The following is a 20432-nucleotide window of genomic DNA, read 5'->3' as shown; positions in this document are numbered from 1 at the left end:
GACGAAGCGTTGTTGCTCGGTGGGGAAGAAAATCAAGTCGGTGGGGAAAACAAATCTGGAAGATATGTAACGTTCACCCTATTTTTATCCTGTGCCCTCGTGTCCCTAACGGGATTCGCTATACTGGTTTTTCTGAAAATTTGCTAAAGCTACGATAACTTTAGTGCAAAGAAAAAAGAAGATGACAACTTTAGTGCAAAGAAAAAAGAAGAACAAGTAAAACATGTGGTAGGCCAAAGCCACTACCCGCCTCTACCTATCTCCGCCCCTGAATCTGTTCAACACACGAAGGCTAAGATAAGTCATGAACCTCACATGTCATGATAAACTGTATCAAATAGCATCAACGTTACATGCTATAGGTTTTTAGTGATTATTAAGATTTTAAATCGAGTGAACTCGTGCATCGTAATTATAGCCATGCTATCACACATGTTTGATATATATGTTTTATGCATTTCCTTCCGCGTTTTGGGTTATTTAAAACCAATGGAGTGCATTCAGTAGCAAAATTAAATTTATTTCTGTTCTTCAGCAATATATCCATAATTATGCATATGACTATACGATCCAAATGGTACAAAATTAATATTGTCGCATGTGCAAGTGTGTTTACGAAGCAATAGAGATTTAGTTACCAAATTGATAAAATTTTAGAGAATGGCTACCCACGTGGCTAACCGTTCTAACAGTAGGCAACGAGTCTACGCCACTCAGGTCAATTATGGCTTATTTTCCTTTTCGCATTTATTCGAGCATGGAAAAAAAGAAAAAAAATTGATGTAAGAGTGAAATAATACGACACTGTGAAAATAAAAGAGCAGTAGTATTGATAACCAACGTTTTTACGATACAACCAGCGTTTTTAGGGTTCTAGTAGTAGTGGCTCTAGAAGGCGATTGGCAATCTCTGCCAACCAGAAACGAGCAAAAAGATAAAAAAAAATTCCCAAAACACTGGAACGGCACACGAACAAATCACAAATGACAAAATAACGCCACACGCGCACGAACGCACGGAGCATATCCTGTTCCATGAACTCGCCGAGCTTTTACACCACAGCAAACCAACCCCTCAAAAAAAAACGAAATCGTCACGACACGAGACAAAATCGTAAAAAAAGGAGGCAGCAACCACACGTGTAAAAACCGCGACGAATCACGCACATCAAGCTCGCACATACGCACCATGCAATGCAACGACAACGACGACGAGAAACCCACACCATTTTACACTTAAACACCAAACCAACCAAAGCACGAACGACGAGGAGTCGACGACGACGACACGACGAATTCCAACACACGACGCAAGCGATTTTGATCGTACTACTTGAACGTCCTCCGGCCGATCCCGGCCGGCATGGACACGGCGGAGTCGACGCTGAGCTCGCTCACCGACGACCGCGTCGGCCGGTGCCTGCCGGCGACGGACGCAGCCGGCGTGGCAACCCGCGACGAGATCGACGGCGGAGCGGCGGCGGCGCCGCCCTTCCAGAAGGGGCTCTTGGCCCAGCTGCCGATGCTCTGGCCGAGGCCGAACGAGAACCTCGGCTTCTCCTGCGCCGCCTGCGCCTGCTTCTCCTGCTGCTGCCGCAGCATCTGCGCGCGCGCCCTCGCCTTGGCCGACGCCGACATCGTCGGCGTCATGTAGTTGGGCAGTGCGCCGCCGAACGCCGGGCAGCTCGTCAGGCTCTCGTCGTCCCGGATGCTCCCGCCGCCGCCGTAGCTCGACGCCACCTTCGCCGGCCGCGTCGCCCTCGGCCTCACCGCCGTCGTCGCCGTCGCCGTCGAGTAGGACGACACCACCGACCGCGCCGGCGTCGCCGTCACAGCCACATGCCTGCCGCCGCCGCCGCCGTTCCCGACGTGCTCCACACGTTGCCGGGATAGCAGCGCCGCCGCCGCCTCCGCCTCGTGCCGGCGTTCGATCGGCGTCCACCACCATGGGTTCCGGCCCGACTGCAGGTCCGCCAGGATCGCGTGCGCCGCCATCGGCGTCGCCTTCAGCAGCTGCCACACGAAAAATAAGCCAAATTGTATATTTGCAAACGAAAAATAATCTGGTCAATAAAACTTTTATATAATATTCTTAGCGATCAAAAATAAAGATTGAAAAATAAGCTTGGATGAAGGAATCCTAAAATTAATTAAAAAAGCAAATATTAGGGAAATATCTAATATCAAATAATTAGAAGGGGTGAGGCTTCGAACCCAAGTCGTCTAACTCACCTTGTGGAGCTAGCCAGAAGAGCCGTGGGTGTTTTCCAAATCAATTCTAAATTTAAGGTTGAAAAATTAAATTTTGACTGATAAATATAACTATGAGCGAAAAGATGAGACCGACACAGCACACAGTCACTCGGATGTGTTGAGGTCGTAAGGAAAGTTAGCCGATTTCGGCTTGGCACCAACTAACAACGACGGTACACCGTATGATCAATCGCCCTGCTTTTAGCTGGCCGGTCACACGATATATTTTTCGTACCAAATCGTCCCTTTCGCCGCGTTCGTGGCACGTCTAATCCAACCACTACGTAGTACTACTACTACGTCGGTCCATCCGACACCGCCGCCGCCGCGTCGCCGTCGCGACGCACGGCACGGCACGGCATCGTACCTGGTGGGAGTAGGCGTAGGCGAGCGCGCGCTCCCGCTTGATCACCGCCTCCACCTTCCGCTTCGTCCGCGCGTCCATCTCGTCCCGGCTCAGCAAGCTGTCCTCCCAGATGCCGCCGTCCTGCACACGCGACGTCGACGACGATGTCACCGGAGGCGGCGGTGTTTGGTTGGTGTCGCTGGTGTGACGGTGTTTGTTCTTGTTCACGTACCTGTGAGGCGGCGCGCCAGCGGGCGGCGTCGCGGAGCATGGCGGCGTGGTGGTGGCGGTTGCGGCGCTCCATGGCCTCGACGCGGCTGGCGCGGACCTGGGACTGGACGCGGACGAGCATCTGCATGCACCGCATGGCGTGCGCCGTCTGGCGACGGACGCTGGGCCCGCGGACCACGCCCTGCAGCCGGATCAGGCCGCGCAGGGAGCGGTAGTTCCGCCGCGCCATGTAGCCGCGGAACGCGGACTGGATCGCCACGGCGGCAGCGCGGGCGCGGTCCGGCGGGGCGGGGCCCCTCGGCCTCGCCGCGCGACGCCGCTGCGCCTGCGGCCGCCGCCACTCGGTCTCGGCGCGGGTCTGCTGCTGCATCTGTTGCAGCTTCTGCTGCTGCTCCCTGTCATGGTCGAACCTCCTGATGAGCGGGGGCGGCGACGGCGGAGGCAGCGGGAGCACGATGGCGGGCTTGTCGTCGTCGACGTCACGCCGGCGCTGGCGCTCGCGTGCCGACACAGGTGGCGGCGGCGCTGGCAGCGACGCGGCGGCGGCGGGCGCGGTGACCGTGGCTGGCTTGGCCGGCGTGATCTGGTACTGCGCCCTGTACTGCCGGTGCTGCTGCTCCATCTCGGCGTCGACGAGGATCTTCTCGATGCTGCTCGGCTCGCGGTACAGCGGGATGTTGATCAGCGCGCCCGCCGGCGACGGCTCGGCGTGCTGCCGCGACCGCCCGAATCCCCATCGCTTCTTGTCCCTCGCGGCGGCGCCGCCGCCGCCGCCGCTCCTGTGCTGGTGAGAGTACTGCGCTACCAGCTGCCCCTGCCATTGCCATCACACCTGTCAGTCACCACTTGGCATCTACTACAAAATCTTGTGATAAAATCATAAAATGTGATTGCTTTGAGTAATTCACCACTTGGCATCATAAAATGTTTTGTACTGCTGGGTCCAGTACAGAACAGTGTATTCGTCGCTACGGCACCACTGTATTCATCTACAATTCTACATGTGCATACAGCTTGCAAGAGTTGCTTCCAGGCAAAGACCAGATTTTGGCAATCATCTTTTTTTGCTTTTCTTTTTTGAAAAACTTTGTTCAGTACTTTGTCAGTTGCAAGTGGGAGAAGCATAATGAGGAATTTACTGTTGAGAAGAGGTAGATCAAGGGATGTAATTAGTTGTTTTCCTGTACCACTTACATTTGTAGGCTTGTCCTTAGGGCCAGAGGCGAAAGCCTTCTTGAGTGCAGTGATCCAGCCTCCCTTCTTGCCCATCTCCTTAACATATCTCCTTGCCACACTCCTCTATAATTGATGTTTTCTGCTCAAAACTCAACAAGACCATTTCCTCCCTGTGCCTGCATATGCAAAAACTGAAGTGCTGTATGACTGAAGCCTGAATGGAGTTGTTTTAAAAAAAAAACTGAATGGCTGAAACTGCTTATGCTTGAAAACCGGTTTGGCGTCTATATGTAACAGATTACAAGTCAAACTGTACGAAGTACTGTATTGTTTTTGTCTGACTTTCGAATAGCTGTAGCTGAATATATTTCATTGCTGTCCTACTTCCTAAGAACCAAATTTGCTGTGACCAGCTTCAGCCTTGTTGGAACTTCAAAACAACACACTTAACTCCATAAGGACACAGATGTTTAAGATCTGAATGGCATTAATGTGCCGTTTGAAATCTCTACTACAGCTTCTACTGCATGCGAACAGGTATAAAACAACATCATGTATCCAGCCAGAAAGTTTAGCATAAGATCATTTCTATATACGAGTGTAGTGTCAATGCCTACTTCTACATGATTAATATCATGTCAGGCTATGGAAACTTTTACTAGTAGACATGAATTCTACATCAACAATGCACCACAACATGGGAAAAAACTTCTGTGTAAATATTACCAAGAACAAGAACATGTTGATGTTCATACCTTTTCTATACTTCCCAGTCCTCCCCAGAAATCTTGCTTATACTTCGATAGGCTCTTCTTGTCACCTTGTTCTACTAGCCTCACAAGCTCACGACAAATCTTTGTTCATTCTTGTTCAAGCCGCATGCATCAAGTTCTTGCAAGCAATGGAACCACATTGGTCCATCTCCTTTTCCTTCGAAAGCCCTTCATCTGAAATAGGCTGTTATATAGATTTTCTTTCTGGATTGGTGTTGATGAAGGGGAGTGCCCACTTTCCCACTCGATGACATCCAACCAACCTTGCTTGATTGATAAGCCTCAAAAGCTAGGCAGGAATTTTTGCAGCAGGGAGAACTAGAGGGGCAATGTTTTGGCTTGCCTTGCCTTTGTACTTCAAACATGTCTCTTTAGACCTCTGCCATGTGTGATGTACAAGAACCAACATGGCTTGTTCAGTTGTACAAAAAAAACATAAAGGCTGCAATTTATTTGTATGAGGAGCCAATAAAAATTTATGCATGAAAGGGTTTTTATCCACATGTATGCTTCACTGTTACTGCTCTACCCTGAAATACGAGTAAAATACACTTCTTTTTTGTGTTTTCTTGAATGCTCATGTGTTTTGAACAGGACCAGATATGAGAGGGGAGTGTCCAGATTATCAGTCAAAACAGATGTAATTACCTTCATCTAATAGTCCCTGTTCATCTGTTAGTATGTGAATCAGTCGCCGCATCACTCTCAATTATATCTGAAATCAATGCCTTCTGCAGGGTAATAAGTACATTGATGATTCTACTTTGGCACTAGCATACGTGGGTTCTGAAGTGGGAAATGATGCTGTCATGCTCATGCTGGTTGTTGGTTAATAGGAAGTTTGAGTTGTAACTGATCTATGTTATTAGACTAGCATACCTGAGCTAGCTGTCACACAGTAGGTAACTTCGTCTGTATGTCATTGTTTAAACTTGCTTAAGAATGAATCCTCTGGACCAGTATGATGATTCCCCTCTAACTGTTCCTCATTTGCACTTTGTCAATCAAGTTACTATCAAAAATTAAAAAAACTAGCATAAGCTGATGCACCTCCTGAAAACCGAAAAAAGAAGTAACTGCTGAGACCAAAACTCACAGTGAAAAAGATGTACTATCTTAGTCCATCTGCATCTGCGCTGTTTTATGCGTGCGGAACATGTTGTAAAAAAGGGGGAAGAAATGAATCGGATTGAGTGGCTTAAGTAAGTAGAAGATGGGGTCTTGCTTGCAAGGTACTCCATGGACAAAATGAAACTTAAACATCTCCTAGAAAAGAAGAGGTCTAGCTAGCTAGTTGGTTCCCTCATCAAAATCAGAGGAGGGCGTCTTAGTGCTTGGGTTGGGTGTTGCTCCTAACAACAACTCATGTAGGCCACATCCCATGGCCTTCTTTGACAATTCTGTCTTCATCTTGAGACTATTTGGCTCAGGTTTATTTATTTATAACTTAGTTGGATCTATCACCTCAATGTTGCTTGTGTACTGCCTCAGTTTGGAATAAACTAGTCACCTTTCTGCTTGCTTCTGAATTTTAATCATCAGAAAGAGCAACCAATTCTCATAATCTAATATCCCAAGTGCTTTACTCTCTTAGGTGTCAAGCGTACTAACAAACAACTAACATAACCAACATGGAACGCGTAAATATATGCATTCTTTTTTACCTGATCAGAAGCACTTTTTGGATGAGCCTTTTGGGTAGAGTTAGTGAGTCCGTGCGATTCAGTTAACTCAGTCGGCAGGTTTTCGCACTGAACTTGATTGAAGAACTGAACTGAACCTGTTAGGTTGAAACATATAATTTAAGAACTGTCGGTGAATTGGAATCAAATATCAATTGCAGGGTGCAAACCTTTTCTTTTTGGTGGTGTGGCTGAATTGAATAATATGGCTGCAAATCTTGCAGATGCCGGAGTGCTCGACAGGCTGGGGCAACTGGGAGGTGAAACTTGACAGGCTTCGCAGGCATGCAAGTTCAGGTTTCCCCATGTGGACGCACGCCGCGCGTCTACGTGATGGCAAGAGCATCGCGCTGAGATGAGCCTGGGCATGGGAGCGGAGGGATCGGATGAGTCTTGCGGCGGCGGCGGGGGCGGGGGCGGCGCGGCGGCCGCCGGAGACGGAAGGGACGGGCTGGTGGGTGCGCTTCTTCTCTAGTTGGGCCTGTTGGGCCCAATCAGTACAAATTTTGCTGGAAAAAGTAGACCGAAGGTCCCTCAACTTGTCATCGAATTACAAAATCGTCCTCAAACCATAAAACTGGATACAACGCGTCCCCTAACTTACAAAACCAGTGTAAACTAGGTCCCTCGACGGTTTTGACTCCGGTTTTATCTGATGTGGCAGCTGACTCAACATGGGACCCACGTGGGACCCACATGTCAGCCCTGTCGACGTTTGATGTCGCGATTCCGGTATTTACATAGTATGGGGATCGTTGGTACTAGGATATGCGCGAGATGAGGTAAAAGAGATGGAGACGAGGATTTTTATACAGGTTCGGGCCCCTGAATTGTCAGGTAATAACCCTACATCCTGTTGGCCGAAGCCGGTATTGCTCTTATTCATCTGGATGACATAAGTACAATATTTGGGGTAGCCTATCTAACTGTTGTCGACATGGCGGTCTGAAGATCTGACTCGTAGTCGGCAACAGGGTAGTCTTCCTCCTCGAGTTCGTGCCCGGCGAGATCAGAGACAGCGCAATGTCTCTCCTATCAGTATCCGGAGATACCGTATGGGACTAGCCATGCCTATCTCTGAAGTCGATATCCGGCGTCTTGTCTTGACGTATGTTGGCTTGTATGTTCATCCTGTGTCTTGATCTATTGTTCCGTAGATTGTGGTGGGTGTGTCTATGTTCTCCCCCCTCTCCTCCTAGGGGATCTTGTATTTATACCCATAGGTGTCCCCTTGTACAAGTAGAACTAGGGAAACCAATATGGATACAATCCGAGTAGTCCCTTGTCGTTTCCATGTAGAACTCTGGTTGTCTTTCCTTATCCGGAACTCCTCCTATATCCGCAGGTTGTTTCCGTATAGGACATGGTATGTGGTGGGTCCTGCCGAGATTTAGTTGACTACTATTAGGTATGTGGTATCCATAACCCTGACAAGCCCCTTCTCCTCCTCCCCTCTCTTCCACTATCCTCTTCTTTTCTTTGTCTCCCTTTCTCCTCAGTTCAGCACTTCGTCAGGCAGGGCAACTGGCCGGTGGGGGAGACGGATATCCGGCGGCCGGCGACGGGGCGGTGGCGGCGGCGATGGGCGACGAGGCGGCGGCGGACCTCAACGCGACATCAAGTAGTGGGAGGCGGGAGTCCGGCGGCCGGCAACGAGGCGGCGGCGGACCTCAACATGACGTCGAGCAGCGGGAGGCGGGAGGCGGCCGCGGCCAACGACGACCTCGCCGCGGTGCGCGACCTGCGCGCCGACGCCGAGCAGCCGTCGCTCCCGGAACCCTCCTCCCTCGAGCGGAGGCCCCGACCCCATCTTCCCCGACCGCCACCGGAGCAGCTCAAACTTCCCTGCCGACGCAAGCGCCACGGCGAGCATGTTGTACTGCCGGGTGGTCCGCCATGCGCGCTGCGATAGGAGGAGGCAGTCCACGTCGACCGCGAGGTGCTCGATGACGACGGTCTAGGTGCGGGCGTTCGGGAGAGCGCCTTCGCGGACCATCGCGAGGAAGGCCTCCACGGCGGGGCGATGCGGCTTGGCTGGAACGGAAGCGAAGGCGTCGAGGGCGGAGGCGTGGTCACCCGAGGCAGCGAGGAGGCGGAGGCACGCGAGAGGCGGCGGGGGTAAGGGGAATGAGGCGAGGTGGGAACGGAGGTCGGGGCCGTGACCTCGCCGGCGCGGAGGACATGTTCACCCGCGCCATCGACGAGGACCATGGCGAGGGTTCATGGCGGCAGGATCTGGCGCCCGCGCCATCGGCGGCGCCGGTGGCGGCGGCATGGGGGAGGCCCTCCTGCTCCCGCTTCGTCGCCGCGGCAGCCTCGTCGCCCGTCGCCGCCGCCGGCGCCTCGTCGCCGGCCGCTGGACTCCCGTCTCCCCCACCTGCCGCCGGCTGCCCTGCATGCCGAAGTGGTGAAACTGAGGAGCAAAGGAGAGAGAAAAGAAGAGGATGGAGGAAGAGAGGGGAGGGGGGAGAAGGGGCTGACATGTGGGACCCACGTGGGTCCCACGCTGAGTCAGCTGCCACATCGGACAAAACCGGAGTCAAAACCGCCGAGGGACCTAGTTTGCACGGTTTTGTAAGTTAGGGGATGCGTTGTATCCGGTTTTGCGGTTTAAGGACGATTTTGTAATTCAATGACAAGTTGAGGGATCTTCGGTGTACTTTTTTCAATTTTGCTCAAATTAGATGGGTTAACCTTAATGACTTCATGGGCTTCATGTCTGCTTGGGAATTATGGCCCAAATCGAAAAGGTTCGGCCATTTTGGATTGGGAAAGACCGTGCAATTAGAACGGGCTTCCATGTGAGCCCTCCCCGATTTGGGTCGGGTCCTTGGGTAATGATCCAATTTGGGGACCCCGTATGTGTAGCGTCCGTTCCGTCGTGGCGCTTAGCGGGAAAATTAAATTCTAAAAACACTAATTGCGAAATCTGTTTCTTTTTATGTTGTCAGTCTCCGTGCCAATCCCTGATCTCGAATTCCGATCCGTCGTCGAATTCAAATCCCGAATCGAAATCTCTCCAAATTCAAATCCCTCTGTAAAAGTCTAGTTTGCCTCCCTCAGGTTCGGTGGGCCGATTTCCCTCTCGGCCTATCTCTCTCTCTCTCTCTCTCTCTCTCTCAGCTTTCCCCTCGCTTTGCCCATGCGCTGCACACGCGTGCGCGCCCGCGCGGTCGCCGCCCATGCTGCGCCTGCGCCCCGCTGCCCTGCCGCGCCCGTGGCCGCGCTGCCGCTCGGCCCCGCAAGCCAGCGCGCGTGCCCGAGCCGCGCCGCCCGCGTCCGTCCAAAATCGGGAGGCAGCGCCTCTCGCTCCCATCCCTCTCCCTCCCCAAATCGGCATGGCTCGAGCTCTCTTTCTCCCCCTCCGTTTCCCGCTTTCCTTTCCCGGACCGACGCCTCGCCCTCCTGCTGCGCCACCGCTCGGTTCCCGCGCCATGGACGCAGAGGAGCAGCCGCGCCAGCCATCGCCCATGCCGTTTGACCCCGCGCCCGTGAGCCCAGCACTGCTCCGAGGTCGGTTTCCGAACCGACATTGCCACCATTTAAAAGCCGACCCTCCCCCTCTCGCTCGATCCCCCTGTTTCGTTCCGAGCCGCCGTGCCATTGCAACCCTGCCCTGTTCACCGTCGCCGTTCGTCGTCGCGCGTGTCGGAGGAGCTGGCACGAGCGAGGACGCGTGACGTGGACTCCGGGCGCACCCTCTCCTTCCTCTTCCTCGGCCCGAGGCCGGAGCGATCACGCCCAGCGCCGTCGGCCATCGTCACTGCGCCCGCCCGCACGGTAGTGCTTTCCTCCGGTCTCCCTCCTCGCTCCATCTCTTCCCCTTAGCTTTGAGTAGCAGCTCGAGTAGACCCCCAGTAGCTAGCTGGCGCCGCCCTAAGCCTTGCCGTCGCTCGCTGTGTGCTCGCCGCCGTCACTGCCCGAGCTCGGTAGCAGCCGCTCGTCGCCGGCCTCCCTCGGTGCGTTTCCTCCTAATCCGGCGCAAGGAATGGATTCCCGGAGTCGCGTAGATGCTCTAACTCCCTTGAATCGAACCCTAGTCGCGTCGTCGCCGTTTCCCTCTCTTCTCACCGTCGGTCGCCGCCGTTGAACTCCCTCCGGCGAATCCAAGCCATTGGCTCGTCTCCCCTCAACCCGTGCTACCTCCCGGTGTGCTCGCTTTTGCCTGTATCGCCGTGGTTCGCCCTGCTGTTCGCAGCCGCCGTCCGCCGTCCGTTCCGGCCGGCGCCTTCTTCAACCTCCCGCCGGCCCGCGTGGCAGCCACGTCGGCGCCACCTCGGCCGCGACCGGGTCAAGCTGACCTCGGTCCACCGCTCCCCTCTGTCCCGCTCGCGCGCGCGGTCCACCGCGAGCCGTGAGGCTGCGCGTGGGCCCGCCGCATCCGCGTCCTCCGTGAGCCGCGCGTGTGCACCGCGCCCCCCTCCGAACCCTAGCACCGCGCTGCCTGCTCCCCGCTCACGGTGAGCCGAGCCGCCGACAAGCAGGTCCCACTCGGGACCACGCAAGGTGGACCCGGCCCACCGGTTCCCCCTCCCTCTCCCCCGCGCATGCCTTTGGGCCGCCTTCTCGGGCCGGCCGGCCCATTAGCTCGGCCGAGCCGCGCCCCTTCTCTCGGGCCACGCCCTAGCCGCCCGAGGGAAGTCTAATCTCCCTCCCTCCCTCTTTTCTTTTCCAAAAAGGGTTTAAATAAATCCTTTTTCCTTTAGACCAAAAATCCAATAATCTTAGAAATCCAATAACTTCTCAACCATACATCCGTTTGACTCCGTTCAACTTCCAAAAATCCTCAAATCTCGAGATCTATCTAATGGCACGCTTAGAGGTCAATAATAGGGCTTTATTTTCACCGTTTGTTGAGTTGTCCCGTTTCGCGTGTAGTTTCGGAGCCCGAAGACCCGCCGTGCGAGGATTTCGAGGATCAAGCTCAAGATCTCGAGCAAGGCAAGTCACCTTTGATCATCTTGCACCTATAATTTAAATCTAAGTATTTCTTTTCCGCAAATATTGCATGGATATGTTTAACACAAGTAATTCGGCCGCAGCTTGCGAGATAGCCTGTCGGCCCCAATCCTAAATTGCTGCAATCACCCTCCGTGAATTATTGAATACTTAAACCTCCTTTGTCAACTGTTGTGCTTCGATGCAAGGGCCTTCGGGCACGCGCATCAGAACACCTCCCCTCAAATTTAAAATATCCAACGATGGGTAAAATTTGGGGTTTTACAAAAGACTTGGAAAACCCGACACCTGGGTCGGTGCTTGCGAACTAAATGAATTTCCAAAACCGTAGACCGGGGGACGTACCGGGAGTACGGTTTCCCGCTCTTGCACTTAAGGACTGTTTCCCTTGGAATTTCATCCGAACATAAGACAGTGCGACCACATGGTGAAATGGGACACCCCTGGCTGAGTAATTAGCTAATCGGGGGAACCATGATGCCAAGAGACATGTGGATTCAACTGGGTGGTGCCGGGGAGAACCCCCGGGTTTCCTGGCACAGTATAGTCTGGGACCTAATCTGGTGTTGGTCTGGGACCCCTCTCGTTGGCATATGGTGAACCTGTGTCGGCTTCGAAATGCCTTGTCATGAAAGCCTCAAGGTCTCCAGACGTGGCCGTTCTGCACGGGCTGGGTGATCCGGGTTAGTAATGTCGTGTGGGTAAAGTGTACCCCCTCTCCAGAGGTTATTAAATTGTTCAAACAGCCGTACCCACGGTCATGGGCGGATGTGAGGTGATTCCTAGAGTAGTTTTGTTTGACTACTGCCTGTGAAATTACTGTTGTGGAATGGGTTCGATGTTTGGAAAAATCTACGGCTGATGGGATCAGCCTGGCCCGGGTGGCCGTTTGAAAGCTGTTGGCTGGGTGCCAACCTTGAATCAAGTCAAAGACTGATACATTGCACATACTCCGACCGGACGAGACGCACTGTCTCATCCGTGTCGTTTGAGAAGCACTCACTTAGTTGTTTCAAAAAGGAGTTTAAATAAAATCAATTGCAAAAACAACACCCTTTCCTTTGAAGCCTGCATTAAACACTTAATTCTCATGGCTTGCTGAGTACTCCTGTACTCACCCTTGCTCTATATAAATAATCCCCCCCTAGTTACTGAAGAAGATGAGGTGGATCCCGCTGATGCGGAGTTCTTCCAGGAGCAAGTCGGCTACGATGAGTTTTAGGGTTTCGGTCTAGTTCCCAAGTCGCGCCTGTGATGAATGGTCCAAGTCTTGGCTTCCGCTTTCCCTTTTGTAATGCAGTTGTGAGCTCGGGATCTGTCCGCAGCCCAACATGACTGTAATCCTACTCTGTAATAAAGAGGCTACTATTGCTGTGATATTCTGTCTTCCTGTGATACCAGCACTGTTTCCTGGGATTGGTATCAATTAACAGGTTAATTTGGAGCGTTACGGGCTTGTTCCGCTCGGGGCTAGTTCGGGGCGTGACAGTATGACGTTGGATCAGCGGGATTCAGCGGCCCAGATCGCGTAAATCACCCGGCTGCGGAGCCTCGCCGCAAACCGCCTGCCGGCGCCACGCACCAGGCACCACCGCGTTCTTCCTAGGGGTGAAAACGGTACGGAAATTTCCGAGAATTCCGGCTTCCGTGTCCGGTTTGCACCGATCGTTTCAGTCGGTATCAGTAATTGTCGGTATCGGAAATGGAAACGGTAATCTCTTTCGGAAATGGTAGTGGAAATGATATGGGGTTTTTTTCCGACCGTTTGGTCGGTAACCGTTTTTTATCGGTAATTTCCGACAAAATTCTGAAGAAGGAAGCCGGCTGGGCCTGGCTAGCAGGAGCAGGAGCAGCCCATTAGGCATTAAGAGACTAAAGCAGTCGATGTCGCCGACGCCGGCTGCAGCCTAATTCGCCCCGACAGCCTCCATCGCAGCCAGCCCCTTTCCCTCCCCCATCCTCCACCGCCGGCCTCCGTGCCGCCGAGCCAAGTGCCACCACGCCAAGCGCCGAGCGACGCCGTGCCGAGCGCTGCTGCATCGAGGCCTCCTCTTCCCCACTGGCGCCACACCTTTCTCCTCTCTCCTTCCCCCACCACCGCCCTGCGCTAGGCCGCCATCTCCGGCACCTCTCTCCTCTCGGGCGCGCGTGAAGGAGCCGAAGGCAGAGAAGAGAACGAGAGAGAAAATAGGGAAGAAATCGAGAGAGCAGGAGAAGGAACCGAGTGAAGGGAAGGATAAGAGAGAGAAAAGAAAAGAAAAAAAAAGAGGGAAAAGGAAAGACAGTGGGACCCACCGGCGGGCCCCACCAACTTGACTCCACTCGGTGATCCCCCTTGACCTGGAAACTACCAAAAAGTCTAGTTTAGCATGAAACTTATTTACAATGGTAGTTATACAGTGTCAACATAAAAGTTCTTATGCAATGTGCCACTGTAGTCTGTAGGATGACGATGTAGCTATGTCAATTGATGATGAAATGATAAATGATGTTTGACAAGGAGCTGATCAGTTGAAGCCATGCCAGCTTGTGAGCTTGGTGTTCTCGAAGACTTCAAATCTATATCCTAAAAAAAAGTCGGACAATATTAGTTATGATGTAATCCTATCTTGTAAGCCACATTGTATGCTTTAGCCACATTGATGTTGAAGTATTGTTGAACTTTATTTATATTGTTTGTCGATCTTATTGTCAACTTATTAATCATCATATAACGGTGTTGTGTGGCAGCGTGATGATGCAAGGGTGAAATTATAAGGTCATCTTCATACATAGTTAAATATGGATTGATACCACAGTTCTCTGCTTCCGACATGAATTTTCGACTTCCGACCGATATCGATAGATTCCCGTTCCGACGGTTCCGTTTCCGATATACCGACATTACCGATATCGTTACCGTTTCCGAGTATAACGTTCCGATTCCATTTTCGAGAGAATAAAATGAAAATGGAAATGGTAGAGGGTTTTTCCGACCGTTTCCGACCGTTTTCATCCCTAGTTCTTCCTCGTCTGCTCGCCATGACACCTCCGTGGATTCTCCATCCGCACGGTGGCTCTCGCTCCCTACCAACACACAACGCTCTATGATCTCTCACTGTGTAGCCCGCCTGTTGCCTCGCCGTTGGCTTGCGAGGGTCACCAATCACATGGAACATGGAACTTAGGGGTGTTTCTTAGGGCCCGTTTAGTTCGCGAACTAAAATTTTTAGCGTGTCACATTAGATATACGAATACATTTTTAAAGTATTAGATGTAGACTAATAACAAAACAAATTACAGATTCCGTCTGAAAACCGCGAGATGAATTTATTAAGCTTAATTAATTCGTTATTAGCAAATGTTTACTATAGCACCACATTGTCAAATCATGTAGTAATTAGGCTTAAAATATTCGTCTAATCGGTGTAATTAGTTTTTTTTCTATATTTAATACTACATATATGTGTCTAAACATTCAATGTGATATTTAATACTAGATGTATGTGTCTAAACATTTAATGTGATATGGTAAAAAAATTTTTTGTTTGAAAACTAAACTGTGCCTTATTTAGTCTTTCCGGATGAGAAACGAGACGTCGAGATCTATGTGGAACTTCGTCTCAGAAGAGCCTATTCGGCTGCCTATGCTACGTTTGTGACGCATCCGACACTAACAGTGCCGCACAACACATGATGCAACCACAACCACCGCAGACAGGCAGCCGAACATGCCCGAGGTCGACTGTCCCAATACAAAGTACGATGGAGGAGGACAGTATTTCTCGTTATAGTTTCTCGATCCATTGATGCAGGAACTTAGGCGACGCCTCAACGGCAATCCGGCGTTCAAGCCCGCGACCAGCGATCGAGGCTGCGAATCACAGCGGGTCAAGCACAAACCAGGTGTTGACCGGCAGTCATCACGACGGCACGAGAAATCCCAGGCAGCGCGAGACGAGGCGGTGGAGTGGTGAACACGTCAGTCCGGTGACGTGGCGCCCCCCCATTGGCTACCGCGGGGGCTTCGCCGAGCCGCGATTGGCCGCCGCGGGAATTGGTTACGTCGCCCCGAGCGGATACGGCGTCTAGTGCGCTCTCACTGGACGGTGGGGCCCACCGGCCAGGTAGCGGTGTTTGAACATTGAATTGGATCGTTGACTTGGACGAGTCATCGCCGTCCCCCTCCCGTCCGGTGCCTCGCTCTGCTCCAGTCCACACTTCCACTAATCCCTTCGGCTCGCGCGATTTACCCCGAAGTCTTAGCTTAAATCACCAAAATGCCATCGTACATAAACGCCTCGTGTTCATGTGTTAGGCTAGGTCGGGATGGCATTGTCGTGAATATTCCGAAAAGCCACGGGTTTTCTCGGCCTCGCGCACGCTACAAATATTCCTCCATTGCATCGGAATGCTTGCAGCTTTACCGAGCCACCGGAGTAGCCTCGTCTTCTCCGGCGAGCCACCGGCGATGGGAAGTCGCAGCGGCGGCCGCCACCGACTCTTCCTCCGATTCATCGCCCTCTCGTCGCTGCTCCTCATCGCCGCCGGGGAGGTCATCTTCGAGGAGCGCTTCGAAGGTAATAATCCGGCGTTTCCCAATTTAGTCCTAATTGCTTACCAGTTTTGGGGGAGCTCGCTTCGCATGCTCCCTAGCTTGAGCTTATAGTTATAGCTGCTGCTACTTCTGTGCTGGTGCTTGATTCGAATTGGCGAGGCTCACCATGCTGGATTCGCTGCTCCCGGTTTCCATTTTGGGCGCGGCTGCTTTTCCATGTCGCCCCCTGGGCTTGTGCGAGTATTGTATCCAAGGGCTTTATGGTTACTGTCCCTGTCAATTTCGAGATATTTAACCATTTGCCACATTTAGACGTGGCAATTAACTTTTTACCACTGGACCCACATATCATAGACACATCTGGACCCACATGTCATTAAGATAGGGGTGGCAAATAGTTATTTGCCAAATCTAAAAGTGGCAAATAGTTAAAAGCCCCAATTTCGAGATATTTAATACATAATTAACAGCATCGTGAATCTTTGCTGATGGTGGTGGTTGCTGATGGTGGTGCGGCCCGTGACGAGAGAGAGATGGAATTTAGAGCTGACCTGTTAATACTTAAGTATGGATGGGGATGGAGGTTGGGTTGTTCGTTCAAAAAATGAGAGCTTCTCTTCAAGGGGCTAATCACAGGTTGATGTAGTTCAGGTCCGCTAGTGAAATTAGTGGAGTATTGAGCATTGTATGGTGTCATTGTTAACTGTTGTTTATCAAATTTTGTGACCGTGAAGAGCCTGAGTGTGTTATTGAACGGAAAATAGTTGGCATGAGTTGGTTTGAATGAGTAAGGTGTGATGCTTTGTCCAATTTATGAACTTCCAATGAATAGGTGCCATGCTGCTTATTTTCCTCCTTGTTTTGGTTGTCTGAGTGTATGTCATGACTCACGTGATTGCATGTTTCAAATATTCAGATGGTTGGGAGTCCCGCTGGGTGAAGTCTGATTGGAAAAGGAGCGAAGGGAAAGCTGGAACGTTCAAACACACGGCAGGAAGATATTCTGGAGATCCTGATGACAAAGGTCTGCTTTTTACTGTCATTGTCGTTCTATTTCAATTGATGACATTGATGGCTTTATTGTGAAAACGTTTATTCTGTATGCTTATCTTTCTTCCATACAGTGTTTGATCCTTGTGTTCTTTGTGGCATTCAGGTATACAGACAACGTTGGACGCCAGGCATTTTGCTATATCGGCCAAGATCCCCGAATTCAGTAACAAGGGCCGTACATTGGTACTCCAGTATTCCATAAAGTTTGAGCAGGATATTGAATGTGGTGGTGGATATATTAAACTTATGTCTGGTTATGTCAACCAGAAGAAATTTAGTGGAGACACTCCATACAGGTATGTTCTTGCTTACAGGATTTCCAATTCCTACAAATATCTATTGTTCGTGTGGTAGTGTCGCAAGCTATATTATATAATTCCAGATCATGGTCTGTGACTGGATTATCAAAGGACTAATCCATGTATACAGGGTTTATTTGCTCTCCTTTTTCTAGTCTGCTGCTAAACGATGCCTGCTAACTTTATTTTCTCCCCTTTATGCAGCTTAATGTTTGGGCCAGATATATGCGGAACTCAAACGAAGAAGCTCCATCTTATACTTTCTTATCAAGGGCAGAACTACCCTATCAAGAAAGATCTGCAATGTGAAACAGACAAGTTGACGCATGTTTACACATTCATACTAAGGCCTGATGCGTCCTATAGCATACTAGTTGATAACCGTGAAAGAGAATCAGGGAGCATGTACACTGACTGGGACATCCTCCCTCCTCGTAAGATTAAGGATGTTCATGCCAAAAAGGTAACTTTTTATTTCAATAACTGGAGCTGTATGAAGACTAGAAATTACGATGTCATAACTAACATATATGCCTTCTTTTGCAGCCTAAGGATTGGGATGACAGAGAATATATTGAGGATCCAGATGCAGTTAAACCAGAGGTTTGTGTTGCCAAAACTCCACCCCTTACATGTTATACTGTGCATATGTGTTGTAACATTTCATTTGCCTTGGTCAGGGCTATGATTCTATTCCAAAGGAGATTCCTGATCCAAAAGACAAAAAGGTAATAAGCTATTAGATTAATCAAAACCTAACGTATCAACCATTTAAAAGCACCCAAAGACTGGCCAATTTAACCACATGTCTAGCTCTATACCTCTACCTACTGCCATGAGCCCATGGCATCTATTTAATTTATAGTAACTGCAACATAAGATTCTGACAGCAATGCAACTGATTCTAGTATAACTTCCTAGTATGCATTTTCAGTGAAGTTCTCTATATAACTGAAGTACTGAACGCACATGATAACTAATATGCATCTTTTGTTCTAAATCAGCCTGACACGTGGGATGATGATGATGATGGCATATGGAAGCCTAGAATGATACCAAATCCAGCATACAAGGGACCATGGAAGCGCAAGGTTTGTTTTTTTTGTCTTTGGCAACCAATCCTTCTTGGTGCACTATCTTTTAAGAGTTCATATTCATACATTCTTTTGTGTACAGAAAATCAAGAATCCTAACTACAAGGGTAAATGGAAGATCCCATGGATTGATAATCCAGGTATGCAAATAGTGCTACTAACTTTATGTGCTACATTTAGTGTGATATGACACTCAGCACCTGATTTTGAACTGGGCCTCTTGTTTGAACACCACTTAAGCTGTGTGTAATTCCAATTTTGCAGAGTTTGAGGATGATCCAGACCTATATGTGCTGAAACCCTTGAAATATATTGGAATTGAGGTTTGGCAGGTAACATTTATAGTGGTCTGCTTGCTTCATCAAATCCTAGTTTGGTCTGAATGATGTATATGCGACATAGACTCACGCTTTATTCATATGCAGGTAAAGGCTGGTTCGGTTTTTGACAACATCCTCATTTGTGACGATCCGGAATATGCAAGAAAAGCTGCTGAGGAAACATGGGGTGCAAACAGGGAGGTAACATCACATAAATATTTACAGAATTGTTGTCTGCTATTCATATCTGCTAGGCACAATCTTAGTTTTGTCTACATTGCAGGCCGAAAAAGAGGCTTTTGAAGAAGCTGAGAAGGAGAGGAAAGCTAGAGAGGATAAGGTCAAAATCTTAGTTTTGAGCACTTGATGTGGGAGCATGACGGGAATTAGAGAAGCTAACTGTAACTACTTTTGTACAGGAAGCTGAACGAGCAAGGGAGGAAGGAGAGCGACGGAGGAGAGAGAGGGGTGATCGGCACCGTGGCAGGGATTACAAGGACAGATACAAAAGAGTATATTTCTTCTACTGCTATATAACAAACTTGCATCTTGCTTTCTTCATGAACTAGTGAAGCCACCATTGAGCTATTAGAAGTACTTAGTACTGAGTACCGGTCACTGAGTCATAACCTTTGATTCCCCTAAAAAAACGCCTACTGATGCAAGATTATCATGTGGTCCCTTAGTTTCTTCTATACTATTGTCCTTCACACGTTCCTACATAAGCAAACAAATTCTCTCTAATATCTGATTTTTTTTCCGGATCTAATATCTGATTAGATGTAAGGTATTTTTGGGAGGCTGTGGTGAAGTGTGTTGTGACTTGTGTAGTGCCGTAAGTTCATGATGTAGTGCAAGAAATATCAAATATGCAGAGTGGATAATGATTTTTTTAGCGAAAAGGGCATGAGCCTTGCTTATTGCATTAAAGGATCAAACAAGAGTTTAGGAAAGCAAAGATAGAGGTAGAAACAAGTGAATGCTATGATTTACTAGGTTACTAACATCCCTTTGCTCTTCTCTATGTTTCAGCGTCATAGGGATCACTGGGATGATGACTACCATGTAAGTTGCAAAAAACCTTCATTCCATCGATATTGAATTAGATAATAGCGGGTGACTTACATAGTAATGCTCCATTTGCAGGATGAGCTTTGAAATCACGGAAAAGTGCATTCTTCCTAGGAGAAGCTGGAATTTGCATGGTCATTGCTTATAATTGTTACCAATAAATGATCTGGGAGGCCAGAATAGCCGCAAGTGTTCCTTGCTGCGTGTGCTGAAAATTTGAATATCCGGATTGGAATGAAATGAACAAAAGCCTGAAGATCATTCCTTTTGGACAGCAGAGCATACGATTCTACTTACCAGCAACACGTTGTTTTTAGTTGTGAATTGGTGAAATGTTGACGTTGTAACGTTGCGACTTGCGAATATAATGTGCACGGGGTGATGTTCTGCCACTTTTTGAACACTGAACATTTTACTGCATATCAAGCTAGCAACTGCAAGCAGCTTCCTGCCAAAGAGTTTGTCTTCACTGTATTCATCTGTGTAATTCTAAGAATAATGCCACAGTGCAATCAACATACACGAATGCATAAGTTTCAGTGTTTCAGCATTTCAAACCGTGAAAAGAAACCTATACCTAGAACAATTTACTAAGGAATAATAAGTAAAAAGAGCAAACAATAACTCATAGAAAGAGCA

General features: G+C 49.7%; 2 protein-coding genes across 6 annotated transcripts; one reads left to right on the top strand and one right to left on the bottom strand.

Annotated features, from left to right (window-relative positions):
* Positions 1-807: 807 nt before the first annotated feature.
* LOC127753191 (protein IQ-DOMAIN 13) lies at positions 808-6843 on the bottom strand. 5 transcript variants are annotated; one of them, XM_052278656.1, is made up of 7 exons: positions 6631-6843; positions 6443-6558; positions 4761-5790; positions 4024-4181; positions 2831-3643; positions 2620-2739; positions 808-2012 (listed from the first exon to the last, which is right to left on the bottom strand). In XM_052278656.1, the coding sequence occupies exons 4-7, from the start codon at positions 4096-4098 to the stop codon at positions 1329-1331; spliced, it is 1692 nt and encodes a 563-aa protein (XP_052134616.1). In that variant the 5' UTR covers positions 4099-4181; positions 4761-5790; positions 6443-6558; positions 6631-6843; the 3' UTR covers positions 808-1328. The 5 variants fall into 5 exon arrangements, with proteins under 5 accessions (XP_052134616.1, XP_052134637.1, XP_052134630.1 ...); XM_052278677.1 differs by having other exon boundaries at positions 4761-5157; XM_052278670.1 differs by lacking the exons at positions 6443-6558; positions 6631-6843 and having other exon boundaries at positions 4761-5157; positions 5427-5487.
* An 8951-nt stretch (positions 6844-15794) lies between these two features.
* On the top strand, positions 15795-20249 carry LOC127780086 (calreticulin-3-like). The gene is made up of 14 exons (XM_052307040.1): positions 15795-15978; positions 16873-16980; positions 17113-17305; positions 17513-17771; positions 17855-17911; positions 17989-18036; positions 18313-18399; positions 18485-18542; positions 18667-18734; positions 18828-18923; positions 19006-19062; positions 19142-19234; positions 19755-19787; positions 19869-20249. Exons 1-14 carry the CDS (start codon positions 15810-15812, stop codon positions 19878-19880), a joined length of 1338 nt encoding a protein of 445 aa, XP_052163000.1. The 5' UTR covers positions 15795-15809; the 3' UTR covers positions 19881-20249.
* Positions 20250-20432: the final 183 nt, after the last annotated feature.

Source organism: Oryza glaberrima, chromosome 1 (genome assembly GCF_000147395.1).
Source record: "Oryza glaberrima chromosome 1, OglaRS2, whole genome shotgun sequence".
Taxonomy (NCBI): domain Eukaryota; kingdom Viridiplantae; phylum Streptophyta; class Magnoliopsida; order Poales; family Poaceae; genus Oryza; species Oryza glaberrima.
This window is presented reverse-complemented; position numbering and strand designations above follow the sequence as displayed.

Bases quoted from the DNA above. Each gene is read 5' to 3' on its own strand.
- LOC127753191 (XM_052278656.1), bottom strand. From the start codon at position 4,098: ATGGGCAAGAAGGGAGGCTGGATCACTGCACTCAAGAAGGCTTTCGCC. The intron at 3,644-4,023 runs GTAAGTGGTACA...TGGCAATGGCAG, and splicing joins CTAAGGACAAGCCTACAAAT to GGGCAGCTGGTAGCGCAGTA. The intron at 2,013-2,619 runs GTACGATGCCGT...TTCGTGTGGCAG, and splicing joins CCTACGCCTACTCCCACCAG to CTGCTGAAGGCGACGCCGAT.
- LOC127780086 (XM_052307040.1), top strand. From the start codon at position 15,810: ATGCTTGCAGCTTTACCGAGCCACCGGAGTAGCCTCGTCTTCTCCGGC. The intron at 19,063-19,141 runs GTCAAAATCTTA...ACTTTTGTACAG, and splicing joins GGAAAGCTAGAGAGGATAAG to GAAGCTGAACGAGCAAGGGA. The intron at 19,235-19,754 runs GTATATTTCTTC...TCTATGTTTCAG, and splicing joins ACAAGGACAGATACAAAAGA to CGTCATAGGGATCACTGGGA.